Source organism: Trichomycterus rosablanca, chromosome 3, assembly GCF_030014385.1.
Source record: "Trichomycterus rosablanca isolate fTriRos1 chromosome 3, fTriRos1.hap1, whole genome shotgun sequence".
Lineage (NCBI taxonomy): Eukaryota > Metazoa > Chordata > Actinopteri > Siluriformes > Trichomycteridae > Trichomycterus > Trichomycterus rosablanca.
Window position 1 is genome coordinate 17,607,076 of NC_085990.1, and position 26,298 is coordinate 17,633,373.

At 41.4% G+C, this 26,298-nt stretch overlaps 1 protein-coding gene across 1 annotated transcript in view; it reads right to left on the reverse strand.

The window, feature by feature from the left end:
• The window catches only part of fam189b (family with sequence similarity 189 member B), a 28,287-nt gene continuing 1,989 nt past the window's right edge, over positions 1-26,298 (reverse strand). Inside the window, exons 2-14 of the mRNA XM_062991906.1 lie at positions 22,493-22,549; positions 22,294-22,401; positions 21,326-21,442; positions 18,950-19,057; positions 17,914-18,074; positions 16,112-16,211; positions 14,303-14,375; positions 13,968-14,214; positions 11,960-12,291; positions 3,148-3,216; positions 1,096-1,265; positions 687-821; positions 1-423 (exon numbers count right to left, since the gene is read on the reverse strand). Of these exons, the coding sequence (XP_062847976.1) occupies positions 181-423; positions 687-821; positions 1,096-1,265; positions 3,148-3,216; positions 11,960-12,291; positions 13,968-14,214; positions 14,303-14,375; positions 16,112-16,211; positions 17,914-18,074; positions 18,950-19,057; positions 21,326-21,442; positions 22,294-22,401; positions 22,493-22,549 (1,920 nt within the window). The 3' untranslated portion in view covers positions 1-180. The remainder of the gene's footprint in view (positions 424-686; positions 822-1,095; positions 1,266-3,147; positions 3,217-11,959; positions 12,292-13,967; positions 14,215-14,302; positions 14,376-16,111; positions 16,212-17,913; positions 18,075-18,949; positions 19,058-21,325; positions 21,443-22,293; positions 22,402-22,492; positions 22,550-26,298) is intronic.

A 26,298-nucleotide genomic window follows, 5' to 3' on the forward strand; every position in this document is an offset into this window, starting at 1 on the left:
AGATTGCTTTATTTCAGTATGAAATCAAGATCATTTATCTAGAATGCCTTGTAACTTGTACCCCTGCCTAGGCTAAGAGTTTCCTATACTGGTAGCTGGGGTAAAATCCTCATAGCCCTCATGATCAACTTAGATCTCCTCTCTGCCTGTGTTCCTCCTTCAAATCAGCTCCACCTCTGTTCAGATGGTGGCGTCGGTGTGCAACGCTCCAGATGACGCATGTGAAGTGGGGTGGAGCCTGCGCAACGAAATGGTTGGCGAGCTCAGGTCACCACAGCTGCGAAGGTGAATGCCTTCCCTAGCGGGGTCAGGATTGCTGCGACCGTAGTGACTGTCGCTGTGGGAATGCCCTCGCCGATGGTGGTGGTGAACGCGCTGCTGGTACTGCTGTCCCCTGCTGGCACCCCAGGAGGTGCGCAAGACCTGCACACATTTTAATACTGTTTATTTAGTTAGGCAAAGACATCACTAAGACAGTTTAAATGATCTTAGTTTCTTGTTAACAAAGAGTAAACGTTTAAAAACTGGGTATATTCTGTGACTTGGTAGTTTACAAAATATACATACTTGTCAAAGTGATGAATATCAATTTTGTTATAGCTCCAACTGGTTAATAACACATTCTTGACCTTAACAAAATGCTGTAATGATGTGTAATGATGCTAGAACTGGTGTTACAGTCTCACCTGGTCGACTGGCAGACCTTCCCCTTTTGCCCTCCTTTTTGACCCCTGATTAATGTTTCCACTAGCATGATCTGATGCAGGGGTGAGATTTCGCTTGGATCTCTGTAGTAAGCGCTGCACCAACACTCTAGTCACCTGAAGAGGAAGATGAGGAATTTGAGACACTGACTTCACGGGACATCACATTCCACACTCCCAGTGGCACTAATACCACAGTTTAGGAATCACCACCTCATAGCTGATTGTATTACAACAATATGTCTCTTCATGCAATCCTGTTAAAATAGATTTACATTTAGGATACATTTAGGTTCTTATCCCTTTTTTTCTAGTCAGGTAAATGAACCCTTCCCTCCACCTCTTTAAGAATACAGCTTTGGTTTGAATGCTGGTTGAGAGTCATACTAACCTTAAGGTCTCCCAAAGACCGAGTGCAGTTTTTGTTGGCATGCAGAGAACTCGCCACTGGCTGTTTGCAGGGCAGCTGCAGTGTGCCAGCCTTCAGACTGCCCTTCCTGGGCAAGGAACCAGCAGACACTAGAGGAGAGCGCTGCATCAGCAGGCAAGCCGATGATCGACCTGTAGCAACAAAAGTACACCAACGAATGTAGCAACATAAGGAATGATTTTTTGGTGCCAAATCAGCTTAATACATATCATATTTTACACTTCTCTTAAGGATGAATTTTATACCCTGGAGCAGATGCCTTACAAGGAAAAGCGACATGTTTGTTATTATGTTAGCTAGTGTTTTTTACAGCAGGTCTCATATCGATTCTTTCTTGGTTTAAAGCAAATGTATAGCATTTTATACTTTGGAAAATATACAGTGTATCACAAAAGTGAGTACACCCCTCACATTTCTGCAAATATTTTATTATATCTTTTCATGGGACAACACTATAGAAATAAAACTTGGATATAACTTAGAGTAGTCAGTGTACAACTTGTATAGCAGTGTAGATTTACTGTCTTCTGAAAATAACTCAACACACAGCCATTAATGTCTAAATGGCTGGCAACATAAGTGAGTACACCCCACAGTGAACATGTCCAAATTGTGCCCAAAGTGTCAATATTTTGTGTGACCACCATTATTATCCAACACTGCCTTAACCCTCCTGGGCATGGAATTCACCAGAGCTGCACAGGTTGCTACTGGAATCCTCTTCCACTCCTCCATGATGACATCACAGAGCTGGTGGATGTTAGACACCTTGAACTCCTCCACCTTCCACTTGAGGATGCGCCACAGGTGCTCAATTGGGTTTAGTCCATCACCTTTACCTTCAGCTTCCTCAGCAAGGCAGTTGTCATCTTGGAGGTTGTGTTTGGGGTCGTTATCCTGTTGGAAAACTGCCATGAGGCCCAGTTTTCGAAGGGAGGGGATCATGCTCTGTTTCAGAATGTCACAGTACATGTTGGAATTCATGTTTCCCTCAATGAACTGCAGCTCCCCAGTGCCAGCAACACTCATGCAGCCCAAGACCATGATGCTACCACCACCATGCTTGACTGTAGGCAAGATACAGTTGTCTTGGTACTTCTCACCAGGGCGCCGCCACACATGCTGGACACCATCTGAGCCAAACAAGTTTATCTTGGTCTCGTCAGACCACAGGGCATTCCAGTAATCCATGTTCTTGGACTGCTTGTCTTCAGCAAACTGTTTGAGCTTTCTTGTGCGTCAGCTTCCTTCTGGGATGACGACCATGCAGACCGAGTTGATGCAGTATGTTGCGTATGGTCTGAGCACTGACAGGCTGACCTCCCACGTCTTCAACCTCTGCAGCAATGCTGGCAGCACTCATGTGTCTATTTTTTAAAGCCAACCTCTGGATATGACGCCGAACACGTGGACTCAACTTCTTTGGTCGACCCTGGCGAAGCCTGTTCCGAGTGGAACCTGTCCTGGAAAACCACTGTATGACCTTGGCCACCATGCTGTAGCTCAGTTTCAGGGTGTTAGCAATCTTCTTATAGCCCAGGCCATCTTTGTGGAGAGCAACAATTCTATTTCTCACATCCTCAGAGAGTTCTTTGCCATGAGGTGCCATGTTGAATATCCAGTGGCCAGTATGAGAGAATTGTACCCAAAACACCAAATTTAACAGCCCTGCTCCCCATTTACACCTGGGACCTTGACACATGACACCAGGGAGGGACAACGACACATTTGGGCACAATTTGGACATGTTCACTGTGGGGTGTACTCACTTATGTTGCCAGCTATTTAGACATTAATGGCTGTGTGTTGAGTTATTTTCAGAAGACAGTAAATCTACACTGCTATACAAGCTGTACACTGACTACTCTAAGTTATATCCAAGTTTCATGTCTATAGTGTTGTCCCATGAAAAGATATAATGAAATATTTGCAGAAATGTGAGGGGTGTACTCACTTTTGTGATACACTGTATATATTTTTTGTACTATCCGTCAGCGATATCTAAGAACTTACCTGTGTCTGATGAGGTATTAGAGCCACAATCACCCACTGCTTTGGTGCCAACTGAACCACTTAAATCACCTGAAAGGAGAACACCACAGAATAGTTGAATCTGATGACTTGGTTTTGATTGAACTGTTTGCACAAAAATCTCAGTTTAAATGCTGGTTAGATGTCATTTGAATCAAAGGTCTGCACATGTGTGGAGCAGTTCTAGTGTCATTGTTACCATAACATGAAGCTGATTAGCACTGTCAAGGTTTCTGAGTAAGGCCCTACCTAATTCACAGCCATGAAATGAGCAGTTTCCCTGTGTAGTATGCAATTTGCTGTTAAAGTCAAAATGTAAGGTTTGTGTTTAGTGATTTAACATTTTTCATTCATGTAGCATATGAAATATGAGGCGCTCCTAGCAATCATACAAAAATTTCATTACTGTAACAGATTTTTTTTGCGTTTAGTGTTCTGACAATGTTTGATGTATGTGTTTATGTATTGGGTGCATTCCATAGCAGAGATGGGGACTCGAGTCTGCGACGTAAGTTGCACACACAGTGACTTCAGACTCGACTCGGACTCGTTTCAAATGACTCGGACTCGACTCGCGACTCGCAAAAAGTCAGAATGTGTTAACATTAGTTACATGTGACAATTATATATATATACAGTGTATCACAAAAATGAGTACACCCCTCACATTTCTGCAAATATTTCATTATATCTTTTCATGGGACAACATTATAGACATGAAACTTGGATATAACTTAGAGTAGTCAGTGTACAGCTTGTATAGCAGTGTAGATTTACTGTCTTCTGAAAATAACTCAACACACAGCCATTAATGTCTAAATAGCTGGCAACATAAGTGAGTACACCCCACAGTGAACATGTCCAAATTGTGCCCAAATGTGTCGTTGTCCCTCCCTGGTGTCATGTGTCAAGGTCCCAGGTGTAAATGGGGAGCAGGGCTGTTAAATTTGGTGTTTTGGGTACAATTCTCTCATACTGGCCACTGGATATTCAACATGGCACCTCATGGCAAAGAACTCTCTGAGGATGTGAGAAATAGAATTGTTGCTCTCCACAAAGATGGCCTGGGCTATAAGAAGATTGCTAACACCCTGAAACTGAGCTACAGCATGGTGGCCAAGGTCATACAGCGGTTTTCCAGGACAGGTTCCACTCGGAACAGGCTTCGCCAGGGTCGACCAAAGAAGTTGAGTCCACATGTTCGGCGTCATATCCAGAGGTTGGCTTTAAAAAATAGACACGAGTGCTGCCAGCATTGCTGCAGAGGTTGAAGACGTGGGAGGTCAGCCTGTCAGTGCTCAGACCATACGCCGCACACTGCATCAACTCGGTCTGCATGGTCGTCATTCCAGAAGGAAGCTGACGCACAAGAAAGCCCGCAAACAGTTTGCTGAAGACAAGCAGTCCAAGAACACGGATTACTGGAATGCCCTGTGGTCTGACGAGACCAAGATAAACTTGTTTGGCTCAGATGGTGTCCAGCATGTGTGGCGGCGCCCTGGTGAGAAGTACCAAGACAACTGTATCTTGCCTACAGTCAAGCATGGTGGTGGTAGCATCATGGTCTTGGGCTGCATGAGTGTTGCTGGCACTGGGGAGCTGCAGTTCATTGAGGGAAACATGAATTCCAACATGTACTGTGACATTCTGAAACAGAGCATGATCCCCTCCCTTCGAAAACTGGGCCTCATGGCAGTTTTCAAACAGGATAACGACCCCAAACACAACCTCCAAGATGACAACCGCCTTGCTGAGGAAGCTGAAGGTAAAGGTGATGGGACTAAACCCAATTGAGCACCTGTGGCGCATCCTCAAGTGGAAGGTGGAGGAGTTCAAGGTGACTAACATCCACCAGCTCCGTGATGTCATCATGGAGGAGTGGAAGAGGATTCCAGTAGCAACCTGTGCAGCTCTGGTGGATAATAATGGTGGTCACACAAAAAATTGACACTTTGGGCACAGTTTGGACATGTTCACTGTGGGGTGTACTCACTTATGTTGCCAGCTATTTAGACATTAATGGCTGTGTGTTGAGTTATTTTCAGAAGACAGTAAATCTACACTGCTATACAAGCTGTACACTGACTACTCTAAGTTATATCCAAGTTTCATTTCTATAGTGTTGTCCCATGAAAAGATATAATAAAATATTTGCAGAAATGTGAGGGGTGTACTCACTTTTGTGATACACTACGTAGTGCACTTCACAGTAACAGCCAATGTGAATGAAATGCTCCTACAGAATTGGTGCTAATGATTGAAATAACCGCTTTCTGAACCAATCGGACCTTCTGATTTTAATTTTTAGTATGAAATTTATTTGCATGTATTTAGTTTGCAGCGTCACACAGATGATGTGGTAATGAAACGCTTGATTGGCTTAATAACGAGTTGGTGTTTTACTTCACAACTGGGAAAAGTTTGGAGGTTTTTAATTGTAAGCACTTTTACAAAATAACGGATTATATTCCTAATGGGACACACGGTTATAAATTTAATAGCATATGGAACAACATAAGCTAAGGTAAGCAGTGGTTTTGGATTTTTTGCTGTGTTTTGGCCGCTGTGCCGTCATTTGCAATGAAAACAAAATATCAGTTTAAGCTTTTAACTGGTACCTTCTTGTTACAGAAATTACATTCATTTGCACTAGGAAAGTAAAGGCACCAAGTAAAACAGTAAAATGCAGTTGATAATCTTTAATTCTATGAATTTATTTCTATGCTACATTTCCAATATATGTTTTGTGTATATTATATTGACTCGTGACTTGACTCGGACTCTAGCCTAAAGACTCGTGACTTGACTGACTCGTATTTTGTGACTTGTGAACATCTCTGTTCCATAGTCAAAGGAAAAGTGTGCTTCTCTACACACGTGATCATCTCTGTGCTGTGATAGATCGTGTACAGTTTATTTCTTTCTTTTTAAACACAGCAAACTCTAAAGACGCTCGGTTACAGTAGCAATCGGTTAGACAAAATGTTCAAGAATTCTGTAGACCCAGAGGATGAAGTGTAAAACACGGATAAATTTTTTGGTCTTTGAGAGGGTGCTATTAAGGTAGGCTGTGCTGTGTATTCTAGCTTCTATTAATTCTATCATTCAGTTTATGAGTGTTATTTAATGACTGCCATGAAATGTGGCACTTTTGTTTAAAAATCTGTGAAATGTGTAGTTTTCTATCTATATTCCTGTCCCCCGTAAGGTGTAATAACTTTTGATTCAGTATGTGTACTAGAAGTTTCAAAACCACACGTTATATGTACATATGCATAAGTTGTAGACTATCTTAATATTAATGAAAGCAGTCTCCACACATTTAAGGGTTATCACCCATCTGTTTCAAAGATTGGTGTAAGGATTGTGTGCGGTGAATAATAATAATAAAGTTGACCTTTATTGCTTTTACTGTTATTACTATTCACCTAAAAGAAATCAGTATAAATGGGTTTGATAGTGCTTGTGGTACTTCAGTGTGGTGACAATAGCTAAGCAGTAGTCACTCTCAGCGCAAAAGTGTGTAGGAACAGTTCTCTACCCACAGGGCTACACAGCGCAAAAACATTTCTCTGTCCATGTGTCTGCGCCCATACGTTGTTACTAAAACGCGTTTAGCGTTTACACTACTTTAAGTAATAAAACTCTCATAAGCAAAAAGAAGCGATCAGAGAGTAAGAAATTCCGACCATAGTGATCGTGGAGGCGTGCTTGTTGCACGGAACTAAATGAGAACGAAGTCTCACTTAGGTGAACGTGAACAGCCCCCGAATCACCTCAGTAACACTGTTCACATTCAGAACTAATGTCTAGATTCTATCTTTTCTTTCATTTTATTTTTATTCTTTTCATTTTTCTTAGTTTCTTCCTACAGCTCTATTATGAACATCTAAATAAATATAAATATAAATATATATGCCCCTCTCAGGAATACCCGATAGCATACCAGCTCAGTCATTCAATATCAAATACTATATATCTATATATATATATATATATATATATATATATATATATATATATATATACAGTATATATACAGTGTATCACAAAAGTGAGTACACCCCTCACATTTCTGCAGATATTTAAGTATATCTTTTCATGGGACAACACTGACAAAATGACACTTTGACACAATGAAAAGTAGTCTGTGTGCAGCTTATATAACAGTGTAAATTTATTCTTCCCTCAAAATAACTCAATATACAGCCATTAATGTCTAAACCACCGGCAACAAAAGTGAGTACACCCCTAAGAGACTACACCCCTAAATGTCCAAATTGAGCACTGCTTGTCATTTTCCCTCCAAAATGTCATGTGATTTGTTAGTGTTACTAGGTCTCAGGTGTGCATAGGGAGCAGGTGTGTTCAATTTAGTAGTACAGCTCTCACACTCTCTCATACTGGTCACTGAAAATTCCAACATGGCACCTCATGGCAAAGAACTCTCTGAGGATCTTAAAAGACGAATTGTTGCACTACATGAAGATGGCCAAGGCTACAAGAAGATTGCCAACACCCTGAAACTGAGCTGCAGCACAGTGGCCAAGATCATCCAGCGTTTTAAAAGAGCAGGGTCCACTCAGAACAGACCGTTGGTCGTCCAAAGAAGCTGAGTACACGTGCTCAGCGTCACATCCTGACAAACTGCTGTCTTTGAAAGATAGGCGCAGGAGTGCTGTCAGCATTGCTGCAGAGATTGAAAAGGTGGGGGGTCAGCCTGTCAGTGCTCAGACCATACGCCGCACACTACATCAAATTGGTCTGCATGGCTGTCACCCCAGAAGGAAGCCTCTTCTGAAGTCTCTACACAAGAAAGCCCGCAAACAGTTTGCTGAAGACATGTCAACAAAGGACATGGATTACTGGAACCATGTCCTATGGTCTGATGAGACCAAGATTAATTTGTTTGGTTCAGATGGTCTCAAGCATGTGTGGCGGCAATCAGGTGAGGAGTACAAAGATAAGAGTGTCATGCCTACAGTCAAGCATGGTGGTGGGAATGCCATGGTCTGGGGCTGCATGAGTGCAGCAGGTGTTGGGGAGTTACATTTCATTGAGGGACACATGAACTCCAATATGTACTGTGAAATACTGAAGCAGAGCATGATCCCCTCCCTCCGGAAACTGGGTCGCAGGGCAGTGTTCCAGCATGATAATGACCCCAAACACACCTCTAAGACGACCACTGCTTTATTGAAGAGGCTGAGGGTAAAGGTGATGGACTGGCCAAGCATGTCTCCAGACCTAAACCCAATAGAACATCTTTGGGGCATCCTCAAGCGGAAGGTGGAGGAGCACAAAGTCTCGAATATCCGCCAGCTCCGTGATGTCGTCATGGAGGAGTGGAAAAGCATTCCAGTGGCAACCTGTGAAGCTCTGGTAAACTCCATGCCCAGGAGAGTTAAGGCAGTTCTGGGAAATAATGGTGGCCACACAAAATATTGACACTTCAGGAACTTTCACTAAGGGGTGTACTCACTTTTGTTGCTGGTGGTTTAGACATTAATGGCTGTATATTGAGTTATTTTGAGGGAAGAATAAATTTACACTCTTATATAAGCTGCACACAGTCTACTTTTCATTGTGTCAAAGTGTCATTTTGTCAGTGTTCTCCCATGAAAAGATATACTTAAATATCTGCAGAAATGTGAGGGGTGTACTCACTTTTGTGATACACTGTATATATATATATATATATATATATATATATATATATATATATATATATATATATATATATATATATATATATACAGTATATATGTGTGTATAAAGTATATAGAATTGAATATGAAGTATATAGAATTCAAGTATATAAAGTAAGAGATGCATATATGTGTATGCATAGGTGACACATGACGCATATGTGTTGTACAAAGCATGCACCAGGTCCACCGAAAGCAGAAGAGATTTTATACATGGAACTTCAGCGTTTTGAAACTAGCTCACTCAGGCCTGTCTGTAGAATTTGGGCAGAGGGGGATGAGAGGTGTTTGTGTGTAGACAGGCTGTGGGTCATTACCATGATAATGGGTACTAAGTGGCTCACAACAGGGGAGCGGGGGATTGAGAGGCAAAAGTCCCTTGCGCAAAAATGCGCAAGCATAGTCATTCTAGTGCGTATGCGCGTCACTAAGCGCGTTAATACAGCAGCGAGCCCAGGTGCTGCAAATGTTCATTGATGAGCGCGGTGGCCTGTGGGAAATGTAGTTATTTTAAACTACGCGCATTAAAATATTCATTGATGAGCGCGGTGGCCTGTGGGAAATGTAGTTATTTTAAACTACGCGCATTAATATAGTAGCGAGCCCAGGTGTTACAAATATTCATTGATGAGCGCGGTGGCCTGTGGGAAATGCATTTATTTTAAACTATTATTTATTAAAATTTTTACGTCATGTTTTACACACTTTGGTTACATTCATGACAGAAACGGTAGTTACTCATTAAACAAGATTAATTAGTTCACACGTTTAATGTTAAACACAGTCACAGACAATTTTGTATTTCCAATTCACCTCACTTGCATGTCTTTGGACTGTGGGAGGAAAATAGAGCTCCCGAAGGAAACCCACACAGACACGGGAAAAACATGCAAACTCCACACAGAAAGGACCCGAATTGCCCCACCTGGGGATCGAACCCAGTACCTTCTTGCTGTGAGGCAACAGTGCAGTGGCGGAGCCAGACAATTTTCATAGGGGTGGCCAGACTGAGACCATTGCTCACACAGGGGTGGCACAGAAACTGATACCTTCTTTCTTATGTGGCTGTGGATCTAGTAGTGTTTGGTCACTCACTTATTTACCTATACAGGCAGTAAGTGCCAACTTGTGTGTGCTGATTATGAGACTCAATTAAACCCCAGAACATGGAAGTGTGAATGCATGGAAAACAAATCTTAATTTTCTCTCAAAAATATGACACAGACTGACCAACACTGTTAAGCCAAATCAGCATTGAAAATTGACTTTACTTTTAATAGCCTTCTACAATGCTGGCGTCTCTTAAAACGGAATATTTTCTTTTAAATAGCAGTGTTATTTAACTGCTATTAAATTTTTTTAACAAAATCTGCCCAATTCGGCGGAAAACCGCCCAATCTGGCAACACTGGAACGCGCAGAGCCCGTTGGCGCTTTTACTCGCAGCGCGTCACAACTACTACTTCTTCATCTGTAATTGTGTTGGTGGTTGACATTCAAGTTGAGTGTATTACTGCACTGTTTTGGTGGAGAACTACTTGTTTGAGGTGCGTTGTTGAATTGCGCTGTGGGAACACCTGCGTACAGAAATGGTTCCTCAAAAAAGTTGCCGGCAAAGCGGTGTTGGGGGGGTTGGGGGGGTGGCCAAAGATTAATTTATGGTGGCCTTGGCCACCATAGGCCACCCCCTGGCTCCGCCCCTGCAACAGTGCTACCCACCGAGCCACCATGCCGCATGTAGAGGTAGAAGCCGCTCGCCCCGTTACATTTGGATAGGCCCAACTGGCTTTACATCAGTGGTGGCTGGTGGTTGTGGAATTAGGGGAGGAAGAAAGGTAAGCTTGGTGAATGAGGCAGAAAGGTGGGCTTGGGGAGGTGGTAGTGAGGACGTGCCGGATTGTAAAACCCATTTAAAAGCAGCAGTAAGGAGATCTGATCTACAACTAGTAAGCTAACAAGCTAACAATACAAAGGGTTCTTCAAAAAGCTTTTAAAACTCAATTCAAAAACAAATTCAAAAACAAATGACATCACTTTTCTACATAGTCACCTTCCGATGCATTTTTCCCAGCATTGTACCAACTTTTTAATGCCATCAGCAAAAAATGTTTTTGGCTGAGCACATAGCCACTGATGCACCGCTGCTTTCACAGCACCCCAATTCATTTGCAGTCTGGACCGGAAGTGGAGTGGTGTAGGTCTCCTCTCTTCTCTGTCTGCAGCTACTTTGATACAAATTTTTATGTTTATTACTACCTCATAACTGTTATTGTTAAAAAATTTTGTTACTATTTGCACTGTTATCATTATTTTATTCTATTTTATTTTTTGCATCTGTAACTGTTTTGTATATATTTGTTCTTTCTTATTGTTATTTTTCTTTTCTCTGTAACTGAGCTTTGGCAATATGAATGTCCTTATTTGTCATGCCAATACAGCTTCCTTTGAGTTTGAGTTTGAGCTGACCACTCACTGTCTTCTCTATTAGACACTCCTATCTAGTTGGTCCACCTTGTAGATGTAAAGTCAGAGACGATCGCTCATCTATTGCTGCTGTTTGAGTTGGTCATCTTCTAGATCTTCATCAGTGATCACAGGACACTGCCCACAGGGTGCTATTGGCTGGATATTTTTGGTCGGTTTAAAAACTCCATCAGCACTGCTGTGTCTGATCCACTCATACCAGCACAACACACACTAACACACCACCACCGTGTCAGTGTCACTGCAGTACTGAGAACGATCCACCACCTAAATAATACCTGCTCTGTAGTGGTCCTGTGGGGGTCCTGACCATCGAAGAACAGCGTGAAAGAGGGCTAACAAAGCATGCAGAGAAACAGATGCACTACAGTCAGTAATTGTAGAACTACAAAGTACTTCTATATGGTAAGTGGAGCTGATAAAATGGACAGCGAGTGTAGAAACAAGGAGGTGGTTTTAATGTTATGGCTGATCAGTGTATATATTTATATGTCATTGTACTGAACATTTGTCTAACCATCCTAGACCTTGGTCCCTGTTTCTGAGTCCATGGAGCATTATGCCATCATCATGTATGTTATTATCTGTTAAATACTTACTCACCTGTATCGTTGGAGGAGCTTAATCCTGGATCACTGTGTGACCTCACCAGATACAGGCCCTCGCTGTCCCTTCTGTCCCTTCCACCTCGCCGATAGACACACGGTCCAGGGTGGAGCCCAGGCATCACCGCATTGCCCTGTTGATCTTGATTGACAGCTGAAGAACCCAGAGATCGTACATTGGTGGCATCGGAGGACGAGCCTAGTCGGGAAGAAGTGCACGGACACACCAGGATTTCTGGGATGGAGGAGCGGATGGAGGCAGCACCACCCAGCATCTCTAACTGAGAACAGCTACTGGCAAACAGAGCCTGACGTTTCATTACTGGAGACCTACAGATGATTTAGGAGACAATGGGAGAGTAATCAGTATTGTTGGGGTTATTTTGAAGTACTAATGCTAATGTGCATATTCCTTGGAAGGCAGATGTCTAAGTAGATTAATTTTTAAAAATATTAAATATACTATAGCCTAACACACAATCCCTCTGATGCATGCGCAGTCCACCAACCCCTTCTTATTTCCCATACTTCAGTGGATTCAAGTATGAGGCCAGTCTTGTGCGTGAGAGTCACACACTGATCTCTGCATTCCTCCACTGCTGTACAGGCACCTCGAGCTACTAACCAGGGTCCTTACACAGCGTTGAAGACCCCACCCGCTTTGTAGTATGGTTTTTTCCCCCACCCAGCAGACTAGTGGTGAATTTTGTCTGCTGCAGGCACTGCCTGCTAGAGAACGCCCAGATGACCAGTAGCAGAGCTGAGAGTCAAACTTGGGGTGTTCAGAATCCCAGCGCTGGTGTGCTAGCGGACTATCAAGGTAGATGCCATCTGACCACATGTTTCTTTCACAATCACATAGTCTGCACATCTGTAATTCTGTGCACTGGAAAAATGTTCAAGTACACTGTTCCACCAAACATGGACAATTAATAACCTCAGGTCTTTCAACCACACCCGTTGCTAACAGGTGTATAAAATCACATAAAATGAAGAATCTGCTCCATACTTTGTGGCAGCAGTTTGCTGTTCTGGCATGACTGTGCCCTTTGCATAAAGCGTATGCATACTATGATATTGATTTAAAGGAACTCTCGTGTCCTGCTCAGAGCCCTGACCTCTACCCCATTCAACACCTTATGAATTAAGCCAGGTCTTTACATACATCATCAGTGCCTGTCCTTACAAATGCGCTTATAAATGGGTACAAATTCCCACAGAGACATTCTAAAATCTTGTGGAAAGTGGACTGTTATAGCCACAAATGAGGTGGGTGTTAAGGGGGTATAATTCAATACCTATATGTAACAATCTTGGGTAGGAGGGCTTCTTCTGTGTTAATTGTACCCATTCAGTCAAAAGAGCATTAGTAAGGTCTGGCACTTATGTTGAAGAACAAGGTCTGGCTCACAGTCAGTGTTCAAATTCATCCCAAAAGCATTTGGTGGGGTTAAGCTCATTGAGCAGGCCACTGAAATTCATTCATACTAAACTTGTCCACTTATTACTCACAATGTCTTTATGGTTCTTGCTTCATGCACAGGATCCGTCATGGTGAAACAGAAAAAGGCCTTCCACAAACTGTTGCTTCAAGGTCAATATTTTATATAGTTGAGTTTATACCAGTTAACCAAAAGGTGTGGCCAAACCACGTAAACTTAATCATTTGGATGTGTCCAATTCACTGGGCGAAGGATAGAAAACACCCTGGACAGGTGGGCAGTCAATCACAGGGCAAACACACACACACCCACACACCCACACACACACATTTAGGGCAATTTTAGTATCTCCAATTAACCTGACTGCATGTTTTTGGACTGTAGGAGAAAACCAGGGCATCTGGAGGAAACCCGCACAGACACGAGGAGAACATGCAAACTCCACAAAGGCTGTGCAGACTGTGCTACCCACTGAGAAACCATGCCACCAGTCTTGGTCCTATAGTGTATTTTAAATTATGATGACTTATTCTGATTGAAATTTGACCATCAGCACATCCTTACCTGAAGCTGGAGGTATTATACGTGCTGGGAGAGGAACAGGAGTTGGATCTTTCGCCTCTGAAGCAGCGGCGAGTCACAGTGGGTTGTGTACTGGTGTAGTCGCCCACCTCTGCTCCCTCACTGACCCCTCGCGACCGTGCCCGCACTGCAAACGCCACCTCTAGCACACATGAGTCCTCCGATGGAGAGCTGTCATCTGGAATATCCACAATCTCTGACATCATCAGTGAGCCACTGTCGCATGAAACTAAGCAAGAAGGAGTCATATAATGAAAGTTAGATACTAAATAATGAAGCAATTATGAATGTGTGTAGTAATTGAACATTCAATCTACCTTCTGCACTGAAGCCTACGGAGGTTCCTCTCTCAGCGGAAGGCTCACCAGTCTGAGCATCGAAAACTGTGGCCTATAGACAGAAAAGGTCACAGGCTGTATTTAAATTCAGGAATACACACCTAGCTACACATAAATATTGTAAAGTACCCCTAAACAGACCATATTTAACCATTCAAAATAATACATTATATGGTCAAAAGTATGTGGATACCTGACCATGAGCTTGTTCCTATCTGATTTTAATACTGTCCACATGTTGACCAAACTGTAGGATTCTCTAACCGGCTTTTCCTCCCTCAGACACTAACAACTGTGTCAGCTGAGCACCTTACCAGGCCGCTGACATAAGCCTCTTATACTAGTGTGGTGGAAAAACCCTTAATAAAATACAGTGTGGGAGAAAATGTTAATTTACTCTAGAAGTATTATTGATACTTCAGTATTATTGATACTGAGTACTATTGAACGTGTAGATACTGTATATTCAGGGCATGATTGCCAGTAGTCATATACCAATATTCCAAGAATACTGCTATGGAATGTTACTGGAAACGTGTGTACGTGACAAGAAGTGCGTCAATTACATTGTACGACCTCCAAAACCCAGTTCCAGCTGTTGTTCTAGCTAAGAAATCTCTGTTAATGGTGGAATTTTCCACCGTCCTACAAGGTAACTGACGAGGGTGACTATAAAAGGTGATTATTTTCTTTCCTTCTTATCGCATTCACAGAGCATCAGCCAAAAACCCCTACCCCAAACATAGCCAATTAACCGGCCAATAGCACCACTGGGAATATCATTAAAATATGAACTGTAGGATTTGCATTAACAAATATTACATTTGAACACTTTTGAGTTTAGCATTGCACTGTTATCCATACAAAAAGATGTAAAAAATACAAGAGTGCATTAAAACACCTCTGTGAGGGGGTGCTCAGGTGGCGCAGGGGTAAAACACACTAGCAAACCAGAACTGACATTTCAAACTTGTCGGTTCGATACTCAGCTCTGCTACCCGGCAGGCTGGGCGCCTACATGAACAACGGCCGGAGGGGACCTCATACCTGATGCAATTACGACCTCTGCTGGCTAATTGATGGCGTCTGCAAAGAGACGAGGGGTGATGAGGATCAGGGTGTGTTGATCCACATATGAACTCGCCTCGTGCAGGTGAAAAGATGCAGTCGGCTACTGCACACGTGTCGGAGGGGGCGTGTGTTAGTCACAGCTTTCCTCAAAAAAAAAATCAACCATCACTGATAAGCCAGCAGAGATCTTATTTGTAGCAGTTATTTTTATTATAATCCCCTCTTGCATCTCTAGCATTCCCACCCAAGCCGATCATTGTCCATATAGACACCCCGCCTGCCATTAGCACAGCTGTGCTGTAGTCATTTAAACAAACAAATAGATAACTTGTAAAGTTTTCAGTTTCCTGATTGCATGTAAATCTGTCCTGTTTCTGTCTAATTTTAAGAAATTGTTCTATATTTGTTGTTCTCTCTCATAATTTAGCTAATTTTTAATGAACTGTCTTATGCTGCTCTCTTTGTTTTTATCTTAATTATTCTTGATGTTGATGTACTATTTTGATTTTGTACTATGATTTGTATGGTGTATGTACGTATTTGTTTTGATTATTTGTCTTATGTAAAGCGTCTTTGAGTATCTTGAAAAGCGCTATATAAATAAAATGTATTATTATTATTATTATAACTAAACTAAGTAATTTAATATTTTGAAATTATACTATTGGGTTGAATGCTATTTCCAGTAAATACAATTTTACCATCACACAAACTTACCTGGCTGGAAGCTCTTTGTCCCATCACTGCTTCATATGGAGGAGGACAGTCTGTAGGATAGAGTGGAACTGGACTTTCCATTGAGCCATTATATGTAATACTGCAGATACATACAAACATGTTTTAAAACCCCAGAAGCAGAAGTTGAGGTAAGAAATAGCACTTTTTAAAAATTAACATAGTGCTAGTGTTATCTGTATCTGTTCCATACTTTTCCACCTTTTAAGACAATGCTTTTAGACACAAATTTAAGCACATTGGTTTTAAATACATCTCTAAATGCTCTTATAAATACATGTTCTGAACTGTTTGTAATAAAATGTTGAATATGTAGGCACTTTATGGGCTAAAGGACTTTTATAAACACTCAATAATACTTAAATCTAATGGTTGGGAAGGCCATAAAAAGTTTACTTTATTGTGCAGGTCATCAAACCACTATTGTATTGATTAAGCAGTGTGCACTGGATCTTTATTACCTTGGAATGTAAGACAATATTTATGAACAACTGTTTTCTACTGTAAAATTACATTTTACAGCAATGCAACACTGTCCTTGAACCTAATTGTTTCCATTACACTTTGTAGGCTAAAGGCACCCAGGGTATAATATAAAACGATTTAGGGAATCTGGAAACATGTCTTTGTGTACAGTGCAAATTGCAAATCAGTTTCTGTTAATGGAAATAATGTCGATCTCCAGGCTAAAGAAGGAAAAGTCCAAAAGCCAGAGCCTGTCAAAATATAGGGTTAGGGGAATAAGGGCACCATTAACACTAATTGATATCTACACATTTTGAAGAAGCATATGTTCAATAAGGTCCATAACAACTCCATGTCACAATCTGCTTGTTACAACAAAAAGGCTGCATCATCAGAGAGTGCTTAAGTGGCCTGCATGCAGCCCAGACCTTTCTTGCATAAAAAAATTGTTGCACATTATAAAGCCCAAACAATGATAATAAATGCCCAGGATAATTACATGAAAAAATGGCAAACTGCCAGTTTTTTTGTCTTCAGTTTATTAGTTTTTTAGGATTTTAACGTCATGTTTTACACTTTAGTTACATTTATGACAGAAACGGTAGTTACTCATTACACAAGATTCATAATTTTACAAGTTTAACATCAAACACAGTCATGTACAATTTAGTGTCTCCAATTCACCTCACTTGCATGTTTTCGGACTGTGGGAGGAAACCGGAGCTCCCGGAAGAAACCCACGCAGACACGGGAAGAACATGCAAATTCCACACAGGAAGGACCCAGTGCTACCCACTGAGCCACCATGCTGCCCTTTTGTATTAGTCCCACAAGGCATATTAAGTGTTTTTAGAAGGATAGGTCATGTAACACAGGAGTTTCTATCCCAACTTTTTAATTTTTTACAGGCATTGATACTGTAATATGCACATTTGTACAAAATAAAGTAAATAATGTCAAATAATAAACACTACTTTGTGTTTTAATTAGTATTTTAAATACTGCCCCATTTTTTGTAATTTAATCCATAAATATGAACTTCAGTCACTTCACTGACCTCTGCAATTTAGAAGTGACAGTTGGTTCTGACTACATCCCTTTTGTTGAATTTATTGAGTAAGTTTAAAGAGGTGTCCTGACCTAGACAGTGTGGCTGTGACAAATATGAAATTTGTACCTCTAAAACCTCTAAAACAAGGCTTGTTTGTCCACTAGCTTTGGTCTTTGGAAAAACAAGTCCTTTATAAACTTCACATATTTACACAATAAATGCTGGTAAAACAAGGACAGAAATAAAAAGCACATTAGCATTAGCTCACCTCTGAGCGTCAGTCTCAGAGCTGCAGGTATATTCAGGAGGGTAGTACGGAGGAGGGGGAATAGGTGGGACAAACTCTTCAAAGTCCATCATATTAGTGAGAAAGGCATCCTGAGGAGTGGTGCATTCTGGGTTAACTGAGCGTGTGCGGTGAGGTGCCAGCTGAAGAAACAGAGAAGAAAAGATCATAATAATCAGTGTAAATTTTTTTTCTAATAAACAGTCAATCTGTGGGGTGGTAGCATATATAGTTGATAACGGCCGGTGAAATACATTCGTGCCCAGGTGCTTGGGTGGCACGTAGTCTTACAGTAGCTCACCACCATGTTAAACTGTAAAGTTTGAATCTTAGTGGTGCTACCGACCCGGACAGGCGATCAACTGATAGAATTGGTCATGCCTGAGAGGGGGAGGTTGAATGGGGTTTCTTGTCATTGTATGCACATTATGAAGGAATCACATTGGGCATAGTGACATAGTGACTCTCCATATTTGCTGTTCTCTGTGAAAACACACCCCTGGCTGGTGAAAAGAAGCACGTGTTGCAAGGGCGATGTAAGTCTGCAGCTTTCCTCAGCTGCTGCAGAGGTGGTGGAAGCAACAAAGAAGGTGGAGTGACTAGATTTGGAGAACAAGCGAAAAATGCACATTCTAATGAGTGGATTACATCTGACTATCTGGTCAATTTTCCTCAAAGCATAAGGTGACACTTTGGGGTTTCCTTTCCCCCCTTTGACAAGAGACCAATGTTCCATGTACCTTTTAATAGTGCAGTCAATTTAGCTCTGTTCATATGGGAGTCACCACCTACAGTCAATCCCAATCACTAATCAGTAAACATTTTATTTGCTTAATGCATATATCTAATCTGGTATGTGTTGTCTTATTAAAAATTCATTACACAGAATAAACAAAAAAGAAAGAATAAATGAACTCAAATTTTAGACAAAGGAGTGTAACAGAAAGAGAAATCACAACACACACGTTCCTTACAAGTGTATGTAAACATTGGACTTTAATGGTAGCTTAACACTCACCAGATGTAGCAGGTCCAGAGAAAATATATGGATGCTACAGGTGACAGTTGACAGAGTGCAGATGATAGTGGAGAGAATGCTGAGCCCACAGGCACTAAACAGCAGATCCTACACACACACACACACACACACACACATATACACTGATCAACCATAACATTAAAACCACTTACTTGTTTCTACACACACTGTCCATTTTATCAGCTTCACTTACCATATAAAAGCACTTTGTAGTTCTACAATTACTGACTGTAGTCCATCTGTTGCTCTACATACTTTTTTAGCCTGCTTTCACCCTGTTCTTCAATGGTCAGGACCCCCACAGGACCACTACAGAGCAGGTATTATTTAGGTGGTGGATGATCTCAGCACTGCAGTGACACTGACATGGTGGTGGTGTGTTAGTGTGTGTTGTGCTGGTATGAGTGGATCAGACACAGCAGCGCTGCTGGAGTTTTTAAATACCGTGTCCACTCACTGTCCACTCTATTAGACACTCCTATCTAGTTGGTCCACCTTGTAGATGTAAAGTCAGAGACGATCCCTCATCTATTGCTGCTGTTTGAGTTGGTCATCTTCTAGACCTTCATCAGTGGTCACAGGACGCTGCCCATGGGGACTATTCTCAGTCCAACAGAGACAGTGAGGTGTTTAAAAACTCCATCAGCATTGCTGTGTCTTATCCACTCATACCAGTACAACACACACTTACACACCACCACCATGTCAGTGTCACTGCAGTGCTGAGAATGATCCAGAGTAATACCTACTCTGTAGTGGTCCTGTGGGGGTCCTGGCCATTGAAGAACAGGGTGAAAGCAGGCTAAAAAAGTATGTAGAGCAACAGATGGACTACAGTCAGTATTTGTAGAACTACAAAGTGCTTCTATATGGTAAGTGGAGCTGATAAAATGGACAGTGAGTGTAGAAACAAGGAAGTCATAATGTTATGCCTGATTGGTGTATATTAAAGAATCTGCATGGATTTAAAAAGCACTTATTAATATTCATTAATATAAAGCAATGCATATACAGTATGTATAGATGGTGTATATCAGTGTTTCCAAATCTGGTTGGAACCACATTGTAATGCACATTTATTTTTTTATTTAAACACACACACTTTTATCACAATCTAGTAATTTTCAATTTCTCACTACAATTCCTACAGGTCCTGATTATGAAAATTCTCCAGGCTAAAGAAGAAATTCAAACACCAGTACCTGTCATAGTAAAAGATTAGGGGTAGATCAGTGCTTGCATGTCTATAAGGGCTAAAGGATGTTTATACATTTTCAAGCAGCATGTGGTGTCTTCTAGACGATGTAATTTTCAAGGAGGTCCATAACAACACCAAGTCAGAATCTACACGTTACATCATATTAGCTGCATCATCATCAGTCACTGGTACCGGCTGGCCATGGAGAATGGCAGACAACCACTCACCCCCTACAACACTTATTTGGTCACTCACTGGTTCTTTAGACCTTCTGTGTACCCTTAATACTTATGATGGTGCCTCAGTTAGACAGCAGAAGTCCCCATTGTAGTGGCCTTGAGGAGAAACCTTATCCAACCTTCCCATTCTCAGACACAGCCTGCAGTCTTGGAATTTTAATTACTGTTCCTTTTTACTGACTGAGTTATTGGAACATAGACAAAAAAAATTGTCCAAAAAAAAAAAATTTTTATTAATCACAATTATGAATAATTTTCCAAGGAATATATAAAATCTAAGTACAGTCCACATGATCTCAATATGGTTGAGCTCAGGAATTATTAAAGACCATTCTAAAACATACCTTTTGACTGATTAAGCCATTCCAAGACCAGTTTTTTATAGAGGATTTAACCTCCTGGTCAATTTGTGCCCATCTTTTCAGCCACTTTCTGCAAATTACCAATTCTACTGGCAGCAAAACAATCCCATAGTACAGTACTACCACCACCATGGCACGGTGGCAAAGTGGGTAGCACTGTCACCTCACAGCAAGAAGGTCCTGGGTTTGATCCCCAGGTGGGGCGGTCCGGGTCCTTTCTGTGTGGAGTTTGCATGTTCTCCCCGTGTCTGCGTGGGTTTCCTCCGGGTGCTCCGGGTCCTCCCACAGTCCAAAGACATGCAAGTGAGGTGAATTAGAGATACTAAATTGTCCATGACTGTGTTCGATATAACCTTGTGAACTGATGAACCTTGTGGAATGAATATCTACCGATCCTGTCATGAATGTAACCAAAAGTGTAAAAACATGATGTTAAAATCCTAATAAACAAACAAACAAACAAACCACCACCATGTTTTACAGTAGATACATTGCTGTTGGGGTTTAATGACACAGAAGCACAGTGAAATGATTAATGAGGAGTAAATAAAATTACCTTGAGCTGATGACGTACTGAATGACAGTCAGCGTGGAGGTACAGCTCTAAAGTTTCCTCCTCCTCCAGATTGCATGTGTGTTTCGGGTCACAGCATAAACACAGACTTTTTTCCACCTGTATCACACACACACACACACACAGTGAGCGCAGATAAATATGAAAGTCATGGCAAGTCCTATACAATTTAGCAAACTGTTATAACCATTTTCTGACAGTGTTACAGCACCCAGAACCCAACATGTATTTATTTTCTCCCAATATTTAAATATAGCATGTTTTTAAACACAAATCCTATTATAAAACCTAAATCTGATTAGCTAGAAAACTTCATTTGTGTTGTTTAAGTTGCTTAGCTACAACAGCCCAGCTGAACATTAAACTCGAAATCTATTCTTAATCATGTCTGCTAATTGGCCGACCAGGTTAATGGCCGAAACTTAGGTCTCCATGGTGTTGAACTACCATGTTAGACACAAGTGCTGCCCAAGTGTTATACACCAAAAAAACCCTCTTAATCATAATTAATTGTATGGCATATTTGCCAGCTTCAATTTTATAATCTTCCCATTAGGATTGTTGAGTGAAACTGGAAAATCTTAGTTTATACAACATTGTCAAGGATAGATCAGTAGTCACTCAAATAAATTTACTGTATTTTTATTTGACTTATTACAAAAAAGTCTGTGGCCAGTATTTGCATTTTGTTACTCCATCTGACGCTCAACAGACACAACTGTGGGAGGCATCCCCTCAGTTTATCAGTTGGTATAAAGATGTGGTTGGAGGCTTCTCACATGCTGGATAAGGTGTGTGCTAGCCTGTGGGCTCTTCTGCTAGCAAATGTGTCATGCAACAGGTAGAGGTCACCAGAGTAATTAGGGTAATAGAGCATAGGAGAGAAAAAATCTTGACAGACCTAGTAATAACGAGTAGCAAGGGAACGAGTGTAAATGAGGTCAGTTTACCTGGCATGTGAGGTACGATTTCACTATCTGTGCATTTTGACAGGACAGCATAGACCCAGCCAGACTGAGAATCACACACACTGCAGACAGCAGCATGAACAGTGACACCTACATAAAAAACACTCATTGCTTATTCCCAGCAACACCTCTAATCACCACAAGCATGAAGCTTTTACTGATACATGACTGGCCAACTTACCACCAGGGTGAAGGGTCTCCTCCAGGATATCACCCCTACTATTCCTGACACCACTACCTACAGTGCAACATGGAGAAAAAGAAATTATGCAAACTACTAAAGCTAAATGTCATTTTACAGTGCTTTGAACAAGCTATTCAGCCCCACACACTGTGTATACACTGTCGAGTCACATTATTACGACCACCAGCTAATATCCAGAGTAACTGCTATGTGCAGCACGGACAGCAGCTAGATGGGCTGGGAGTGACTCAGTAAGGCCCTGGTAGGTTGTCACAGGTATCTGGAGCCATGGCTGGGGGAGGATCCATAGAGGTCCCACAGATGCTCAATTTGGTTCAAGTCTGGGGAATTAGGGGGGCCAGGGTAGTGCTTGGAAGTCTTGGTCATGCTCTTCCAACCAATGTCGAACATTTATAGCCATGTGACATGTGACAAGATCCCATCCGCCCCAGGGAAGACAATCAGCATGTATGTGGTTACATGATCCGCAAGGATGGATTCATACCCAAATCGGTTGATAGTGCCTTCCACACCTTAAATACCCACTAAGCCAGCTCACAAAACGTGATTTTCTTCATGAGCTACGCGCTGCAGTTGCTAAAAGTAGGAAGTGGTCAAAATAATGCGACTTGACAGTGTATTTTAGTGCCACATTAGTGCAGTGAAATGGTCTTTGTAAAATATACAGTGTATCACAAAAGTGAGTACACCCCTCACATTTCTGCAAATATTTCATTATATCTTTTCATGGGACAACACTATAGACATGAAACTTGGATATAACTTAGAGTAGTCAGTGTACAACTTGTATAGCAGTGTAGATTTACTGTCTTCTGAAAATAACTCAACACACAGCCATTAATGTCTAAATAGCTGGCAACATAAGTGAGTACACCCCACAGTGAACATGTCCAAATTGTGCCCAAATGTGTCGTTGTCCCTCCCTGGTGTCATGTGTCAAGGTCCCAGGTGTAAATGGGGAGCAGGGCTGTTAAATTTGGTGTTTTGGGTACAATTCTCTCATACTGGCCACTGGATATTCAACATGGCACCTCATGGCAAAGAACTCTCTGAGGATGTGAGAAATAGAATTGTTGCTCTCCACAAAGATGGCCTGGGCTATAAGAAGATTGCTAACACCCTGAAACTGAGCTACAGCATGGTCGCCAGGGTCGACCAAAGAAGTTGAGTCCACGTGTTCGGCGTCATATCCAGAGGTTGGCTTTAAAAAATAGACACATGAGTGCTGCCAGCATTGCTGCAGAGGTTGAAGACGTGGGAGGTCAGCCTGTCAGTGCTCAGACCATACGCCGCACACTGCATCAACTCGGTCTGCATGGTCGTCATCCCAGAAGCAGTCCAAGAACATGGATTACTGGAATGCCCTGTGGTCTGACGAGACCAAGATAAACTTGTTTGGCTCAGATGGTGTCCAGCATGTGTGGCGGCGCCCTGGTGAGAAGTACCAAGACAACTGTATCTTGCCTACAGTCAAGCATGGTGGTGGTAGCCTCATGGTCTTGGGCTGCATGAGTGTTGCTGGCACTGGGGAGCTGCGGTTCATTGAGGGAAACATGAATTCCAACATGTACTGTGACATTCTGAAACAGAGCATGATCCCCTCCCTTCGAAAACTGGGCCTCATGGCAGTTTTCCAACAGGATAACGACCCCAAACACAACCTCCAAGATGACAACTGCCTTGCTGAGGAAGCTGAAGGTAAAGGTGATGGACTAAACCCAATTGAGCACCTGTGGCGCATCCTCAAGTGGAAGGTGGAGGAGTTCAAGGTGTCTAACATCCACCAGCTCCGTGATGTCATCATGGAGGAGTGGAAGAGGATTCCAGTAGCAACCTGTGCAGCTCTGGTGAATTCCATGCCCAGGAGGGTTAAGGCAGTGCTGGATAATAATGGTGGTCACACAAAATATTGACACTTTGGGCACAATTTGGACATGTTCACTGTGGGGTGTACTCACTTATGTTGCCAGCTATTTAGACATTAATGGCTGTGTGTTGAGTTATTTTCAGAAGACAGTAAATCTACACTGCTATACAAGCTGTACACTGACTACTCTAAGTTATATCCAAGTTTTATTTCTATAGTGTTGTCCCATGAAAAGATATAATAAAATATTTGCAGAAATGTGAGGGGTGTACTCACTTTTGTGATACACTGTAGGTTCATTCTTATGCCTTCTCCAAATGACTTGTTTTGCTGATATGCAATGCATTTTAGACATCCATTTTTATAGTATGTTTTTGCTTGGAGTATCAAAATGGAAATTAGTGTTTACTGTGCAGCTGTTGTTCCTGCTACATTTAGGTTATCCTGCAAGTGTTTTAGAGTGACTGCTGAATTCTACTAGACTCTGAGCAAGTTGTAAAGTCTTGTGTGGTGCACCTGTCTAAGGATGATGATTTGTGTTTCCTTCAGCTTTCCACATGCAGAATGTGTAAGGTGCTTTGTCCCTGAAACTTAAGCACCTTTACCTTCACAATTGCTACTTGTTTGGTAAAATCAATGGTAAGCCCTTCATAATTAAATACTAGGTGCAGTTTTAACGAGGATCATTTTTATTTGCAACTTTTATATCTAGGGATGTCTTCAATTGAAAACAATTTGTCCTTTTGTGTGTTAATACCACCCACATATTTTAAAAATATTATGGCGCAGCTAGAGGTGGAAAGAGTACTAAAATATTGTACTTAAGTAAAAGTACTATTACTATTATTATGAATTTTTACTTAAGTACGAGTAAAATTACTAGTCTAAAAGTAAAAAGTAACTCATTTAAAATGTACTCAAATTAAACGTTACTTAGTTACTTTTTTAACAGAAGGAGTGTGTGTCTCCTGTGTAATGCACACAAGACAAGTGGACACACAATAGTTGTTTTCAATTAAAATCTAATAGAAAAAAAATGTTGATACAACATTTAAAACATTTAGGGATGTGTAATGTGTCATTTTAGTACAGATCATCCAATAAATCAGGGGTGTCAAACTCATTTTCACCGAGGGCCACATCAGCATTATTGTGGCCCTCAAAGGGCCGGTTGTAACGTATCCTGCTGTGAATGCAGTCTGTTGTTTTTCTTGGAGGCTGAATTCTGCATTTATATTGTCCTACTTTACCACAGACACAGCCTCATAACACAAGAGACGCACCGCACTGGTTTCTCTTCCTGAAGCACAAACTTATTTTCATTTTCATTAAATTTCCTCCTTCTGCTTAATTTTCTTATTTATCTTCTTGTACATTTTGGGATCATGTGTAAATATGTGTAACATCATCTTCTGGCGGGATGTGTCACTTTGCAGGTCACAAAATCAGCATGCATTTTGAGAGATGCAGTTAATGTAGGATTCTACAGTGTATTTTAAGACAATTGTTCTGCCCTCACTAATAGTTTATCCCCCTTGCTCAGCTAGCTAGACAGACAGACAGACAGACAGACAGCTCTCTTCAGAATACAGTCGGTTTTATTTGCTTCCCAGCTGTGTGATACACTGTGTGCACCAGAATGAAGTAAAAATACAAACAATAAAAACAATAAAGAACTTAATACAGTACAAGCACACAGCTGTAGTCAAGTGTTACATCTGGTACAACATGAGATTTAACCAAACGTAAAATAGCGCTAAGGAGTTAGCATTTTGTGTAAATTTGTAACTAAAACGCTGTGATATACTCACTAAACATTTACAAACAACTGAGAATATAAACGCCACTACTTACAGACGATGCTTTGGTATTATACTGCAAGATAATTATTTATATTTATTATTATTGTTTACAT